This window comes from Pelobates fuscus, chromosome 1, assembly GCF_036172605.1.
Source record: "Pelobates fuscus isolate aPelFus1 chromosome 1, aPelFus1.pri, whole genome shotgun sequence".
Taxonomy (NCBI): Eukaryota; Metazoa; Chordata; class Amphibia; order Anura; family Pelobatidae; genus Pelobates; species Pelobates fuscus.
Genome location: NC_086317.1, coordinates 27228384 through 27245034, shown reverse-complemented (window position 1 = coordinate 27245034; position 16651 = coordinate 27228384). Strand labels below are relative to the sequence as shown.

The 16651-nt window shown below is 38.1% G+C and overlaps 1 protein-coding gene across 3 annotated transcripts in view; it reads right to left on the bottom strand.

Annotated features, from left to right (window-relative positions):
- Positions 1-581: 581 nt before the first annotated feature.
- The window catches only part of C2CD2 (C2 calcium dependent domain containing 2), an 85134-nt gene continuing 69064 nt past the window's right edge, over positions 582-16651 (bottom strand). For all 3 annotated transcript variants that reach the window (XM_063446979.1, XM_063446969.1, XM_063446988.1), the window contains exons 12-15: positions 15250-15363; positions 11949-12076; positions 11115-11427; positions 582-1574 (exon numbers count right to left, since the gene is read on the bottom strand). In XM_063446979.1, coding sequence (XP_063303049.1) covers positions 1354-1574; positions 11115-11427; positions 11949-12076; positions 15250-15363 — 776 coding nt within the window. In that variant the 3' untranslated portion in view covers positions 582-1353. The remainder of the gene's footprint in view (positions 1575-11114; positions 11428-11948; positions 12077-15249; positions 15364-16651) is intronic.

Below are 16651 nucleotides of genomic sequence, written 5' to 3'. Positions count from 1 at the left end.
GACAATTCACCAATTATGGAATTTAATGTCCACATTGAACTAGCCAAACTGCAAGAAAATGTCATTAATCCATTGTAATGCTACTATCAGCAGCATTTGATTCCAGGACTGAGTTTCATTTGGATCTGGAGTTTGGAGCGCCTCTAGTGGCTGTCAGGAAGACTGCCTCTAGAGGTGCATTTAGCCTGCAATGTAAACATTGCAGTTTCTGTAAAACTGCAAGGTTTACATTGCAGGTTTAAAATTGACAGGAGCACTGCAACTAGACACTTCATTAAGATGAAGTGGTCTAGGTGACACTAGTTTTCCTTCATACCATTGGTAAAGATTTAAATGACCACAAATTTGGCCAGCAAAATGTATAGATTAAATTACATCAAGAGGGCTTTTATGTGCATTCATCTTGTGAATGACAAGTTTACATGTTTTAGTTGAAATTGTTTTTTGTTTTTCAAATGCTCTCCTTTATTTTAATTGTGATTTGCTCTTTCGATAAAGACAGTCTTGGCCAGGGATAGGCAACCTTCGGCTCTCCAGATGTTGTGGACTACATCCCCCATAATGCTCTTACACACATAATGCTGGCAAAGCATCATGGGAGGTGTAGTCCAAAACATCTGGAGAGCCGAAGGTTGCCTATCCCTGGTCTTGGCGTTTAATATTCCTGCATGGGGACACTTGAGATGTCAATCTACCAAATGCATTTCTGACTGTGACAAAATGCTCTTTAAATGTTGTGAGAACTTGGACCTCACCTACAGTTTTTCATTAGAATGATAAATTCAGAAGGATGGACTGCTACCTCATTTTCCACTCATTACATGCATAGAACAAGTTGCATAAAATGGCACAATATTGTCTCTTTCAGAGACGGCTATATAGGCTTTCCTCCATTAAGAGTTCAAAACATGGTCATTGCCAATTAATATATTGCTGCTAATGCCCTTAACCTTTTGAGTTACCTAGGGGTGAAAAAAAATGCAAAGCCACTCTGGCATTAAGTAGACAAATGCTCCATGTGCCAACGGGACGAAAGTGTGGCACAGCCCCTTACCAGCACTCGAAAGGTTAACTGACGTGACTTGTGATTCCTTCACACTATTTGCAGGATCCTTCGTGAAGATGCAAACAGCATTTCTATATATTAACAGGCTTGTAAAATATCACAGTGTTAAGCTAGCAAGAAAAGTTCATATTCACATATGAGAAATAACAGGTACAGTTTGCAGCCAACTTCGTGTCCCTGTAATATCTCTGTGTGAACCAAGGTGCAAACATGCACGTTATTTTTATCCTGATAGGCATCTTGCAGAAAGCTTGCCTTGGGTTTTTTGTTTCTTCTTCTTTTTTTTTTTAATTTTCCACCGGTGGGTGATTCTGGCCCCTGCTTTTGCCTTTATTTTTGGACATCTTCTTGTTGAGGAGGCGAGACAGAGTCGCCCCTTTCTTCCGATGCTCTTCCGTTCCTGGCTCTTGCAGGTAGACCAAGTCGTTGTGAGATTGGCTCATACCTGGCTCTTTCTGATGATGTTTTCGCCGGAAAAAAAGCTTGGCCCCTTTCCTTAAAAACCCTCCTGCGGGAAAAGGAAACATTTAAAGTCAACTAAAATTCACCAAAATTACTTCGTACAGATATAGAAGAGCTAACTGGAATCAAATATTGGCAGAGTTTAAAGAACGTTGTATACTTAACCAATCCACTAGTGTTTCCAACTGTGGTCCACGATCCTTCCCCTGTTTTTCCACATTGCACTAGATCACTCATTTATGCTTTCATTTTACCAAAGAGGACCCATTTTTCAAGCCAATGTTATATATACTTTTAGCAAATCAAGACAGTTCTCATATTCCTCACAATCTATCCACCTCGCTATATCACTTTCTATAGATCTTGACCACATATACACGCTACTTCTCCAAGCATCAGAAGAAACATACATTTTGTTTGGTTTTACCATCTATGTCAAGATTTGACAAGTCCATTAGACAGAAATCCACATCGCCTGAATATGTCACTGTGGAGACCAGGAATTTCATACAACATTCTATGGATGGTGCTGATGTCAATAGAGAATTCTAAGTGTTTTGCTGATGTTAATAGAACATTCTATAGATGTTCCTAACATTTAAACAATATTTTATGGATGTTCCAAATGTCAACAGACCATTATATGCCTCATACATGTTCTTCCTAAATAATTCCATGCTTCATTGACTTGAAATCATGACAGGCTAAAACATTTTTCCTCCCAGCTGTTGCAAAACCAAAAGTACGATTACTTTTCCAGTTTAATAGCAGCCAACAAAATCATGGGAGTTTTATTACTACAATAACAGGAGGTCTACCTGTTGACTGTCCCTACTAGAAAACAACAGAGAGGTCCTGTTTTACTGAATACTTGTACAAGATTAAAATTGCCCAACTGGTCAACCTTGCAAGCCAACACTCTTCATAAACAACAAGTGAAAATAATCAAGAACAGATATGGATATAGGCAGATGTTTTGTTGTTACACATTTCAGTTTGTAAAGTGTTGTTCCACATGTACAGTTCCAGATACTGCACACAACCCAGTATGTACAGAACTAATTGTGTACAGATCCAATCAGTGCAGGATTTAGTTTCAAAGTTTACTTTTAAATTTTATCCTAACTAATCTATGTTCCGTTTCTTCGCCGACATACCCGCAGATCTTTCTCAGATAAAGGAATACATTTGTTTGGAGCTTTATTCCATGCAGGAAACACTAGCGAATGAAAGAACTTGCTTACCGTACTCCCACTGTAGATATGAACCAATAACCAATCTGAATGTCTTAAATCTCTTTTTTATTATTATTTTAATACTTATATAGCGCCATCAGACTCCGTAGCGCTGTACAATGGGGTACAACCTTTTAAATTGCTAGAGGTGTACGTTGTCAAGCAACGGACTGCGCAAACCTTTGGCCCAAGGAGAAACACAACACTTAATTAGACATACTCTAAGCAACTCTAACACACATGGGCCTTCATTTCTTATTGTTGGATACGTTTTACAAATATTTTTGGATAACATATTAAAATATACATTGTGTGTATCTATATCAAAATGTTAATATTTTTCACAATTTTAAATCATTTTAAAAGTTTATCCAACAATATCAAATCGAGGCCATGATTAGACACTCATACACATGTATAATAATTAGCCAATTACTCACATCAAAATTACACATAATTAAATAGTTAAATCACACACAGACTCACATATCAATTCATTTAGGAGGTCTCTTTAAAAAAAAAAAAAAAAAAAAACTGGAACACCTACCAGTCCAGGATTTAGGGATTACCCAGTTGTGTCAAGATGTTTTTTTTGTTTTTTCTCTAAAAACATTTTAGACAACTAGGTAATCCCTAAATCCTGGACTGGTAGGTGTGCCTTGAGGACTGGTTTGGAAACCACTGGGTTAGAGTAACCTACCTATCCTGTTAAACAAATAAAGCTAAAACTTACCTTCATTCAATGTGTCATGGCCAAGTTCTACTAGTGGTCCGATCCTCCTTCGAGGACGTCACTCCCCCTGCTGCCAGGGGAAGGATGTCAGGGAGGACATGGACACCTGTCTCTTGCATGCTGTTATATGCGGACGAAAGACGTCCAATATGTACAGAACGGACATTATTCTTTTTCATTAATGATGCCCCAACGATGCTGCCAGAGTTCTGCCAAACTTGCAATAGGGTTAAACTCTGTATGTGCAGTGTTTCATGGGGAAATTGGGACATGTAGTCTGATTCTCAGCACGCAGACAGCATACTCCCTTCGAGAGCATGGTGGTGACTCTGTGGTTATTTTCCTAGTAAGAGGATCAAGTATATGTGATCTAACTCACACAACTACAATTAATCCATAGCCACAGGGTGTACACCCACCTACAATCAACTAGAATACATTTTGTAGGAAACCGACAGCAAATATGTTGCACTTATTGGCAATAAAGTCTCAAACGGCAGCTAAGACAAATGTGCTTTAGACTAAGATGTGTTGAGATGGATGGCATACACGTATAATAGAATATTGAGACATATGATATATACAATTGAGAAATGTGGGATAAACAGAAAATACAGAGATGGGGGATATGTACATGTAATAGAAGAAAGATATATACATAGTACGATAGAGGTTATACAAAGTATAAGAAAATAGAGAAAGGTATGAATTAAACAAACGTACCAGGCACATATATAAAGTCTAATAAATCAGAGATAGGTATAAAAAACGGCTACATTTATCAGAATGAGGTCTGATACACACATCTAATAATTCAGAGGGAGGTATGATATAGACAGATAACAGAGAATTTTGAAATACACATAAATTAGGATTTTGAAAAGAAACAACATTAATCAACTTACTCTGTAAGCAATTAATTCATGTTGCAGAATAGGTCCTCTTAGATTTTACAGGAAGAATGAATGAAAGATGAAAGAAAACAGCAGATAAAACATGGTGAAAAAATGGAAGACTGATGAAAGATGTACTAAGATCTCTCCATCAAACGAGCATCTTTAATGTCTGAGCACATCCAGCCGCCGGCTTTGAGCCACTTAAATGTTGCTCTAATCTTTTCTTATTCTGTATCTAAAATGATGGATTTATTTTTGTCAATAGTTAAAGAGCCAAACAGTGATAATAAAAGCATGCGGTGTTCAATCCTGTTATGATCTCCAGCACTTCCCGCAGCAGCCTGCAGTTAAAAATAAAGTGAAACAAGGAAATGCTATATAGCAAAGCAGTTATAAAGCCAACAGACTGAACATTCATTATCTGCAGAGTTCTAAATCCAATCAGGGTTCACTATTCAAAAAGTGTCAGTGGCCAGGAATTCAAATTGAATTTCAAAGTTTGGGTAAAAATAGCCACACGGAAATGACAAAACATTTGAAGAATTTTTATAGTTTGGCTATTTTCAGCCTAAAATTTGAAATTTCCCATGATGCTTAAAACAGGAATTAAGTAAGATAAGTCCTTCGGTGATAAATAGAGGGATTTATTCACTAAATATTAAATTCTAGAGAACTGAAAACCCAAATAGCAAGGCAGGAAACAATAGCGGGTTTTTAACAACTCTAACACTGAGTTATAGACTATTTTAGCTTTAAAGTGCCCCAGCGTCCCAGCCCTATTTCCAAGTAATGGAGTAAATTGTTTTGCAGCAGTTTGCCCTCTTACCTGGTCCTACTTGGCACGTGATCTCCTTTAAGGATGGTCGCGATGTGTTTCCAGCGTATTGCTGATCCTGTTGGCAATCAATTCTGTGCATATGAACATGCACAGAATTGACATTAACCAGCCTGGAACTCCAGTTCTTAGCTGGCTAATGACATCACGGTGATGCTGCTGGAGGTGGAGTCAAACCTCCAGGAGCAGGGAGATTAATTTCCGTATGTGCAGCATTTCAAAGCAAAATGCTCCACATACAGTCTCCAGGCACCATGACCACTTTAAATCACTGAAATGTTTCTCACAGATGTTGTTGTGTGAGTGTAGGCCACATTTTACCTGTGTTGTTTTTTTATATCTTATCCTGGTTGCTATATCAGTAGCTAATAGGCATTTCATACTGTGCAATTCAGTAGTAAGATTTCTTCATAATGATATCTCAAGTTAGGGGACAGGACTGTATGTCCAGGGAATCCACATAGATCTGTTAAACCGATTAAAAATCAGTTTGATTAAAAATAAATAAATTATAATACGAAATATATACATCAGCTACAGCTTACTAACACTAGAAACAGTCTCTGTAAAGTGATCTCTAACGTACCTTTTTTCTACGGTTTCCTCTTCACTTCCTTTTTTTAGAATCTGTTCTTCTTTAATAATTTCGGATCTATTTCCCTTTAAAACAGGACAAAGTACTGACTACTTTGACTTATGTATTTTTCCTACACTTGATAATAGGTAAGCTACACCCTTTGTTAGCTTGACATAGGAAGTGTAGCTTGCCTTAAGCTCCACCCTCTTGTCACTATTGTCAAATTCACAAGATAAAGTAGTCCCTATGTTGTCTGATGTTTTAAAGAGAAAAAGATCAGAAATAAAGAAAAGAAGAACAGATAAAAGAGGAAACAATATGAGAAAGGTGAGTTTGAGCTGACAGAGTACCTTTAAGCCCTTCCCAATGTTAGGGCGTGCTATGCCGTCCTACAAAAGGGCTTTAACACCATTAGGATGGCACAACTCACCCTAGCGATCTGGCCCTGCCCCCAGCTCAGATACTTACCTTTGTCTCATATCGCGATCGTAGGACATGCAGCCAATCCAGGCGATCAAGTCCTGTGATCGAGGTGACACTGCATTCACATGCCTCTGATTGGCTGTAGATATAGAGCTTCTAAAATCATTTAATTAAAAGAACACTATAGTGTCACAAATACAAACATTTATTCCTGACACTATAGTAAAAATGGGATTTTACTCACCTTTTCTTCCACAAAGGTCCTGCTGTGGCTGGCCCTGCTTCTATAGCTGAGATCATCAATCTTGATGATCTCAGTCAATCCAACGCTTTCCCATATGCAAGAATTGGGACTCTACTGCGCATGTGTGGCAAAACATTGTGCTGCGACAACCAGCATCTCCTCATAAAGATAATCTCTGCAATGCATCTCTATGGGGAACGCTCAGCGCCTCCATGCAGGGCGTGGAGATGCTGAACGTAGGTGCTGATTGAAAACCTGCACATAGGTGGCTTCGTTGTACTCTTGGGACATCGTAGCATAAAAATATGTGTGTTTTATTTCAGTAAAAGCTAACGGTAGTATGAAATAAACCATTAAAATGTCATGCAGAACTTGAAAACAACATTTCTGAATTTCTCACACTTTTTAGATTTCATTCATATTAAATTAGGTTTCATATGTAAATATTTGATGTGAAATAAAAGCTTGTACTAAATGATATGTAATAAGTGTGGTTAAACTTAATATGAAAGTGGTAAATTATGGTTGAACTCAAATTCCAGGTTTTGTTTTAGTTGAGAACTTCTACAACTTCCACTGTCCTTAAGAGTTAAGAACTTCGGAGAAAACGCAACGTCAGAGTCTAGACACTCGCAACCCAAGCGTTAACATCTGCTTGAAAATGACATGTCAATTAATGATGTTCAGTCTCATACGGTAGCCCGTCCCCCCCACGCATGCAATGCTAGCAGCACTATAACAACATTACAGCAAATATAATAAATAATAAGAGCAGCCAGCGCAGCAAGCTGAACTCAAACCAGAAAGCATTTAATTACCTCTTTTAACAAATTAACAATGCTGATCCATTCAACAGGCACTCTGGAAAACTGAATACGTATAGAGATTATAGATGACAGTGCAAGTGTCTCTGAAACAGCAACATGCTCTGAAACGTGCCCCAGAAAATGTAATGCTAAATAGAAAGCATGAACATGTAATGCTAAATAGAAAGAATTTTCCCCCAGAAAATAAATTGTTTTAGATAATATTTATACCAGAGACTGGATAACCCCAATGTAATATAGGGAGAATGGGGGGTCGTCACCATGGAACAGATACCAATACAAAGCTTTAGCCTTTCTTATTTAGGCACATTATCACACAAGTGTATATTATTACATGATCTCTTTTATCTCATTAAGATAAAGCGTTGCTCTCTCCTTTTGCTTCTGTGTTTATAAGCATAGGAAAGACACTGAAAGCAGAGTCAATGATTAAGGTATCTCTAATTAAACCGGACTAATCACTCATCCCTTGCTATACAAACACTCGGGGTAATTTTCAATTGTTACCTTGTGTTATTGGTCACTTTATCATAGCTATGTCACCAAAAAGAAATCTTATCTAATCTCTAGATTTTCTACTAAGTGCTGAAGCTTTCAAAAAATACATAACAAAATGTATAGACTGCTTTTCCTGATGTATAGCAGCCATACAGACAATGGACGGAGCTTAAAGCAAAGTTGTGTTTTAGTTCCCAATCAAATTTTCCCACAATCCTTCAGTAAATAAATAATCCCATAGAATGACACCAGGGCCTATGGTAAAACAAAATGGCAGCACCCAGATACCGAGACCCAGCGCAAGGAAGAAACAATAATAATTATAAATAAAATGCAAATAGCAGGTATAATCTTTAAGATACAGGGCCATAAGGATAGGAAAACCAAAAGAAAAAAATAATAATTACACCATGACACGATCACATGAAGTGGATACATATACACACACAGTAATGTAGATAATGGTTTTGTTCTATAATAATTACATTTTTGTCTGATTAGATAATTAATGTTCATCATTAAAAGGAAAAAAATACAAAAAAATCTGGAGCTCATTTATGGTATTTTCTCATGTACAATGTATTTTATCTATTCGGACAAATGTATAGTTCATATAATTATTCATAACATACTAAAGAAAACAAAAAGACCCTAAAATGTTCAGCATAAAATATATAATAGGATCTGAAAAATGGAAATGGTGGTTAGCCACACAAATATTTTAGTTGCCACTGTGACAATATTTTCAGTCACCCTATCCACATTTGCATCGGTTTGAGGAAGTTTGGGGAGAGCTATTTATGTTTTTTATAGTATGGAGTCACTTTGCTATTTTAATTTTGCCTGTCTAGTAAATAAATGGAGAATGGACTGAACAAAAAAAAAACTATCATAATGAAACTCCACTACGTCTGGCAACCAGATAATGATCTAATGATAAAAAAATAAATAAAAAAATATTATATTAAAAATCTATTAGATCTAGTAATTTTTATAAAAAAAATTTAAAAGCACAATTTTTCAGTTATGCACAATACCAAAGAACATCCTCCTTAATGCTGTTTTAGTTTCCATTTAAATTAAAGACAATATTACAATTATCAAAACAAAGGATGGCCGGTTTCATACTAATAACTTTACCTGTCTCACCAGTCCCTGTAGCAGTGGTTTCCAAACCAGTCCACGCCTTCCAGTCCAGGATTTAGGGATTACCTAGTTGTGTCTAAGGTGTGTTCTTTCTTTCTTTCTAAAAACATCGTAGACACAAATGCTTAATCCCTAAATCCTTGACTGATTGGTGTGCTTTGAGGACAAGTTTGGAAAATCAGTGCCCCACAGTGCAGTATTAACAGACCATGGTGCATGTCATTTTGTGTACAATACTAGCACTGCATTGGAACATCTACGGTCAAACCAGGGGGCACCTCTGATGATCCATACTCCAACATTGGATGCTGCTGAACTGTATTGCCATGTCACAGCCCCTCAACAATTAAAATGACAGGCAACTTGGCCATAACAGTTACCGCAAAATAAAGTACTCAACCGGAAGTTTTACAAAGACCATTATTCAAAGCCAAACAAACTGGGCAATAGCCACAGGGGGAAAGGGTTTCAAACTTTGGCCCCGATTTAATATTTTTGGATAAAAACTTTTAAAATTATAATTTCTTTTAAACTTTAAATATATATATATATATATATATATATATATATATATATATATATATAAATAAAAAATAATCACAAAATTTAAATATTTAAACAAATATTATAATTTTAAAGGTTTATTCAAAACTGTAAAACGGGGGCCTTTGTTAGTTCATATTTACTATACGGAAATATTAACTATCTATAAGTTCCCATTGAATGCTCCAGTTTGGTGTCTTAGTGTCTGGTTAGACTGTCACTAATATCAAGAGGAACTCTTAACCATGCTACTCATGGTGTCTTCAATCAACTCATGGTAAGAGATCTCCTATGATGCTGGCTGTGTGCAGCATGTATACCCAGACAATTCCTTGTTACTTCAATAATTAATGTCTTTCCTCTATACAACGAAATGAAAGAATGATAATAAGCAAGGAAGGGTCTTCGTAACATTCCTGATTGCTTTGCAAGAGGTCAATAACACGGATTCAAACGAACAGTTCCAGATCTGATTACTCTCAACTCTGCTTTTACATCACCCAGCTTACAAAACATAGAATAAAATAAAATATACGTGTCCGTGCAGTGTAATGAGCTGCATTAATTAAAAGGTTAAACAAAAAATCTAATGGAATAAAAATAGAAAAATAAGTTTAAAAAAAAAACCAAAAAACTAAAGAGGCCAACGTGTAAGACATATTCTGCACTAGAAATAAATACACGTAAAATGCCTTAAGCCTCATCCCATATTCGTTTCTATTAAGGATTTTTAAGGTCTGAATTCTCACTGTGAACATGATTCAATTGGCAGGAACAAATAAAAACACTTTCGAATGTCCGCGTTTTTAACTGTAACTGTTCCTATTTTACCATCCTTTAAAAAATAAATAAATAAATGGATAAATAGAACGCTGAGCTGTATTTTCCTGGAATCAAGACTGCAGCCCTTAGACTTGAGCAGGTACTAGAGCCACTGACCAAGGTGGCTATTACAAAGGAACGCCAATAGTATTTACCGGGCCGAACATTCTCTAAAATAGACGGACACGTGGCAGTTCCTCTTTAAATCGCTGGTTTATTTGTAGCACTTTAAGGATTTGAATAATCCTTTAATAAATTGAGAAATGATTACTAAAGCATAATGTATGGAGCATATACATGTAAAACACCCTCAACACCTTAAAATCCTCATTGCTATGACCTGTGGGAATAAAGACATTAATATATCTGTTTGGACCTGGCACTACCTGTCTCCCTTAGCTACTATCAGCAGATCACACGTGACCCACTATGCCAGGATTTTCATGCCATTATCAAAACGATTCAAGTTTCTTAACCAGTTCCTATAAATGCAGCTGGACAATATCCATTTCCACTAAATGGTTTTTATTATTTGTTTATTTTAATGCACACAGGGTGGACCTGTAAACAAGACTATGGGACAATGTAGCATTAGGAAAACAGATTTATATTCCTAATGCTATATTGTTCCTTAATGGGAATAGGGACTGCGCTCTGAATGCCTATGAACATAAACATATTATGGGGTTAGGTGAGTGTCTATATGTCATTAGCTATCATGGTTTTATTCACTAATGAAAGCTGATAATATACCCCCATCCTATATATTTACTGTGTGGCTTATAATAGTTAGAAACAATTCCTAACCTTTGGATTTCTTGACGCTCCCTGTTTCAGAGATACTCAGATTGCTAATGGACATTTCTTCACAGTCTGGTTCCACCAGCCCGTTGCTGGTCCATTCGTCGGGCTGGCTGCCATTCTCCCAGGCATCATGCAGCTCATCTTCTGGGCTAGTGTCAGACATTCCCGGCACGGCCTCCTTAGAACGGTGCGGATCACCCGGTATTTCCATAGTTTCAGTTATAGAGACGGAATGGACATCGGTTCCAATCGTGCTGTCCATGGCGGCTGCATAATCAAACATTAGAGTGGTCTCATCGTCCTGAGAAAGAGCACTCTGTAAAAAAATAAATATATATATAAACTAAAAAAAATATACGAATGAGGAATTTTCCTTTATTTCTGATTTTGCGCAGTAGCTTAGTTATATTTATTTATTTCTTAATCCTTGGCTTATAGGAAAATGCTCCAGGCTCCAGATACAGTATCTCAGTCACAGGTTTGGTTTGAAGCACAAAAGCCTTTTTATTGTTCTTAATTGGATAAAATGGATTATATTAAGCTGTGTTATAGACAGAAAAAAAATCTAGACTCTGGGAACTACCTGGAAATCGGAGAAAATCTAAACTCACCTTCCCAGGCTAAATATGTGTATATACTGCACTAGTTTATGAAATATAACCCCATGGCCACACATCCACAGGGACGGACTGGATCTGTGGATGTCAAGGGTTGTGAGAAGCCCATTTATAAAAGGACCACCCTACTGTGCTCAAGGTGAGATAGAGATAAAAACCAGGATGAGATTTAGTAGTCCTCACAGAGCGTAGAGAGATTAGATAGGAGTAGTCGACCTACCTTTGAAATTCCTGAAATAATGATGGTGCTTTTCTTCCTTGGGGATTTCAGGGGCTGTTTAGAGGACTCCCTCAGCTGTCTGATCGCCACCTCTGCCACCGGATCAGAACCGTTCAGCATCAAAAGCTCTGTGTTTCACACAAGAAAATCCAAGAGATCAATAAAACTGGGGATAAATCAATACACCTCTGTAGTAAGTTCAGAAAAGATGTCGGCAAAGATTTTTCAAACAGGAAGGTTACAGACAGCTAGATCACCTGCATTTTATAAATCAATAAATAGGTAAAAATCTTTTACCAAAGTTTGCCACACAACTCAGTTTAGGTTAGTTTATCATCATATTGAAATACAAGCATTTTTATAGGTTAAACAATTAATATGATAGTTAGCAAAAAGACAGCTTGGCTACAAAGAAATAGGTCACAGATATAAAAATAGTGCATTGTATGTGTTGTGTTTTTAAAGCATTAATCAACTGCTTTTTTCCTCTCTTCCTTTTAATTGATAGGTGGAGGAAATAAACATTTGTCATTTTATTAACGGAGACAATGAGAAACTCAGCTAGTGCCCTCGTAAAGCACCATATATTGTCAGACAGCTTGCCGGGACACACATACTGGAGGGCGCACAAACGCACTGTGATCGAGTTATGTAAGATCTTGGCGGCTTGCAAGATTGAGAAGTACTAATTTAAACTTGCAGCTGGTGACAGACTGGAACCTCCTTTCATGAGTGGATTCTCCAATGCACCCATTTTTGTACCACATTGCACAAATACTTCAAATGTATTTAACCAACTGACCTCTCTATATGTATAATAAGACTATCTGAAAGAGGGCTCTAAGGCAGTGTTCCCCAACCCAGTCCTCATGGACCACCAACAGTCCGGGTTTTGTCAGTATCTCCATTGGAGTAAAACAGGGAAATACATAAATCCTGGACTGTTGGTGGTCCCCAAGGACTGGGTTGGGGAACACTGCTCTAAGGCACACTCCAGACCCCTAAAGTATTCTAGCTTGCTTTAAAGCTTTATGTGTGAAGACTGTGTCCTATTTTTTTATTTTGCAAAAAGTGCAGATTTAAATAGAACTTGACACTTTTATACATTAATCTTGTTACACCACCTGACTGTCAGGCAGACAACAGATCCTGTTACTTGTCTGGTTTCATTAGCTCAGTGGAGCTAAACTCAAGAGGCAACAATTGCCAGCCCTAGAGCACCTGCCTTGCAAATACTTCTTATTGAGCTGCATTGGGAAGTCTGTGATTGGACAGCCATATAAAGTCTTGGCAGGGTTAGAAGGGGAGGGCTTGCAAAGGTTTTAGACAAGAGAACTGCAGGTTTTGCAAGCTATTTTTAGATATACCGGTAACCCAACGAAAAAAAAACCCTGCATATTAAAATGCACAAAGTTTTCATTTTGGGTATATCTACTAAACATGGCTTTTTTTTATATTTGAGTCCCTTTAACTACAGTATGGGTTGCCAGTGATTTCCAACTTTTAGGCCAAAATAGCATAATTGTAAAACATTTTCCAAGTCACTTTTCAGTTAATTTTTCCCTTCAGTTTGAATTAATCATTAATTCCTGACAATTCACACTTTAATTACCGTATTTATCGGCGTAAAACACGCACTTTTTCTCCCTGAAAATAGGGGGAAAATGATGGGTGCGTGTTATACGCCAATATACCATTTTTACTTACCTGTCTTGAAGCGTGGGCCGGTGTTCAGCGCGCACCGCGGTACTGGAACTTCAATTTCAGGTTCCGGTTTCCTGCGGGACTGAAAGGAAGTGTGCACACTTCCTTTCAGTCCCGCCGGAAACCGGAACCTGAAATTGAAGTTCCAGTACCGCGGTGCGCGCTGTGAAGCCGGCCCACGCTTCAAGACAGGTAAGTAATTATGGGACAAGGGGAGGGGGGGACACTATGGGACAAGGGGAGGGGGGAACACTATAGGACAAGGGGAGGGGGGGACACTATGGGACAAGGAGAGGGGGGGACACTATGGGACAAAGGAGAGGGGGGACACTATGGGATGAGGGGGGGAACACTATGGGAGGGGGTGGAGAATACTATGGGGGGGAGAATACTATGGAAAGGGGGGGGAACACTATGGGATGAGGGCGGGAACACTATGGGATGAGGGCGGGAACACTATGGGATGAGGGCGGGAACACTATGGGATGAGGGCGGGAACACTATGGGAGGGGGTGGAGAATACTATGGGAGGGGGTGGAGAATACTATGGAAAGGGGGGGGGAACACTATGGGATGAGGGGGGGAATACTATGGGAGGGGGGGAAATTTCCTGGAATTTCCTTCTTAAAATGAGGTGCGTGTTATACGCCGATAAATACGGTAATACGCTTTGATATAATCACCTTGGATGCAAAACATAGGAAATGGGGTTTGACAGTAACAATCTCTATGTAGCACTTTGAAAATAAAAGGGAACGAGGACAGAAGTTATTTTGAGTAGGTAAATAAAGCTAAGTGTTCTTTTTGTAATTTTAACCACTCACGACACAATGCGATAATAGCAGAGAAGAGAACAATTTCTGTCTGACTGCAAAATAATGAGCATCACATCACACATCCTCTATCCCCCCCCCCCCCCCGCCCCTTGGTTTTCTATAACCGATGCTCTGAAACAGGGGGCCAAAGGCAGACACCCGAATAGCAAAGCATTGTGGGTATTTCAGTAATAGCTAGCAGCCCCTGCTTGTTTTTATATTTATTCCAAATGTTTAATGACAAACTGTTGGCATTCAGGTATAAGTTACCGGGTTCTAGAACAATTATATATAGAGGGGGGCCTCCTGTCCTCTGTCTTGCATCAGGTTTATGGAATTTAAAACATTTCATCATTGCTCTTAGGGTTGAGCTAACAATTTTGTTTGTACAGAGGTTCCTTTCTTCCATTTGCATTTTACCCCAGGCAGTGCATTCACTATTCAGCTAATCTATAAATGGCAAACAAATGTCTTCATTACACAGACATTTTTACCCCTTGATGGCAGTTATTAGTACTATCATGGAGAAATAACTGACTGTGAACTCCATGCCATGTAAAACAATAAAATAAGCATTATAGTTCTATTTCAGACATAATAATAGAAAAGTTAAGTTGGTATAATTTCCCATAATTAAGGTTTTGCCATTCAGTAGTAGGCCCCGCTGGGAATTAAACCTGCAGCCAGGATGGTGAGACAGGCACTGAATTATGGGTATAAATCAGTGCAACAAGAGCAAATTATTTATAAAACAATATTTCTGACTATGTATCAGACATTACCGGTATCGGATGATGACAGAGCCTTGCTGACAACAGCATTCTGGGAAGGAATGGCTTGAACAGAAAAGTCCCGCGCTAAAACTTTCATTTTTGGTGATGTCCTCACAGGAGAGTCTGTTAAATGAATAAATACATAAATTGGACACAGAAAGACTAGCAATCCTCCTCCCATACACACTTAATGCAGCTAGTCCTTATCACCCAGCCTGGACATGGATGGAACTGTGAGGAACACAACTGTGTCACTTAATTGTTACAGTTTGATCAAACATATAAATCATGCAGGCACACACAAACGCACGCAGGCACACACACAGGTCTAAAATAAGATAAGCCACACTGGGATGCCATCCTGTCCCGTACAGCTGACACACAAGGGAACTCTAAAGCAAAATATCTCAAGCGGGAACTGCCATTTGATACCATATGTCATGCGATTGGAACATGTTTTATGAGATTCTATAGGAGTTTATTAGATTGTAGTAAATGGTGTGTACATTGTAACTGGGTAATAGTCTATCAAACCGTAGTATACAGTGTGTATCACATGACCGTGCAATAGTCTAGCGATTTGTAGTAGATAGTTGTATGCGTGATTATGGCCACACAGCCCAAAATGTTTCAGGATTTTCACGCCCATAATTCTCGGTTAGTCTCACTATTAGGTCATGTAAGCCCAATCTATCTTGATAATAATTAGCATGTAATCACACTCCTTATAGAATGTCATGGGTGGTCCGATTCTCAATGTAAATGAAGCAAACTTCCTGCCTGATTTGACATAATGGATTTTGTAATTTGAATGTCTAATTAAACTAACATGCATCACTTAACATTTTTTTTTGTGCCAACAAACAACCATACAAACCAAATTACAATAAGAAATTTTTTGCAAAAGTATGTGATAAACGTTTAACTTGTATATCTACTTGGTCAGTTTGCATTATTGGACATGCCTCTCAGCAGGGGGGGTTTGTTTAGCCCACCCTGTCCATCACTTACCAATCTCAGTTTCAGATCAGTCCACTAATGACTAAAACAGGACACGGTTGTGCAACAGCAGGAGAGAGAAAGCAGATACTGGAGCCTGCACTGAATCACACTGATCAGACTCCCTCTCTTCTCCCCCTGTCTTTCAACTGCATATGTGTAAATCGGTCAGGCCTGCCCAATGCCCTTTTCTAACATTCCTTGGGATTGGATACTGATTGGTTAGATCAATGTGCCCTTGGAGTGGGTGTGGAAAGTAGAAGAAAAAAGGTAAATATGAAATAAATAAATAAATCATATTTACCCATTTTTTTTAACTCTGCAGATTGAGACAACTGTCTCATTCAAAGATAAAGCTTTTGAATGAGACAGTTGTCTCAAAGTGATTTATATCCCTTTAACATTCTCTAAG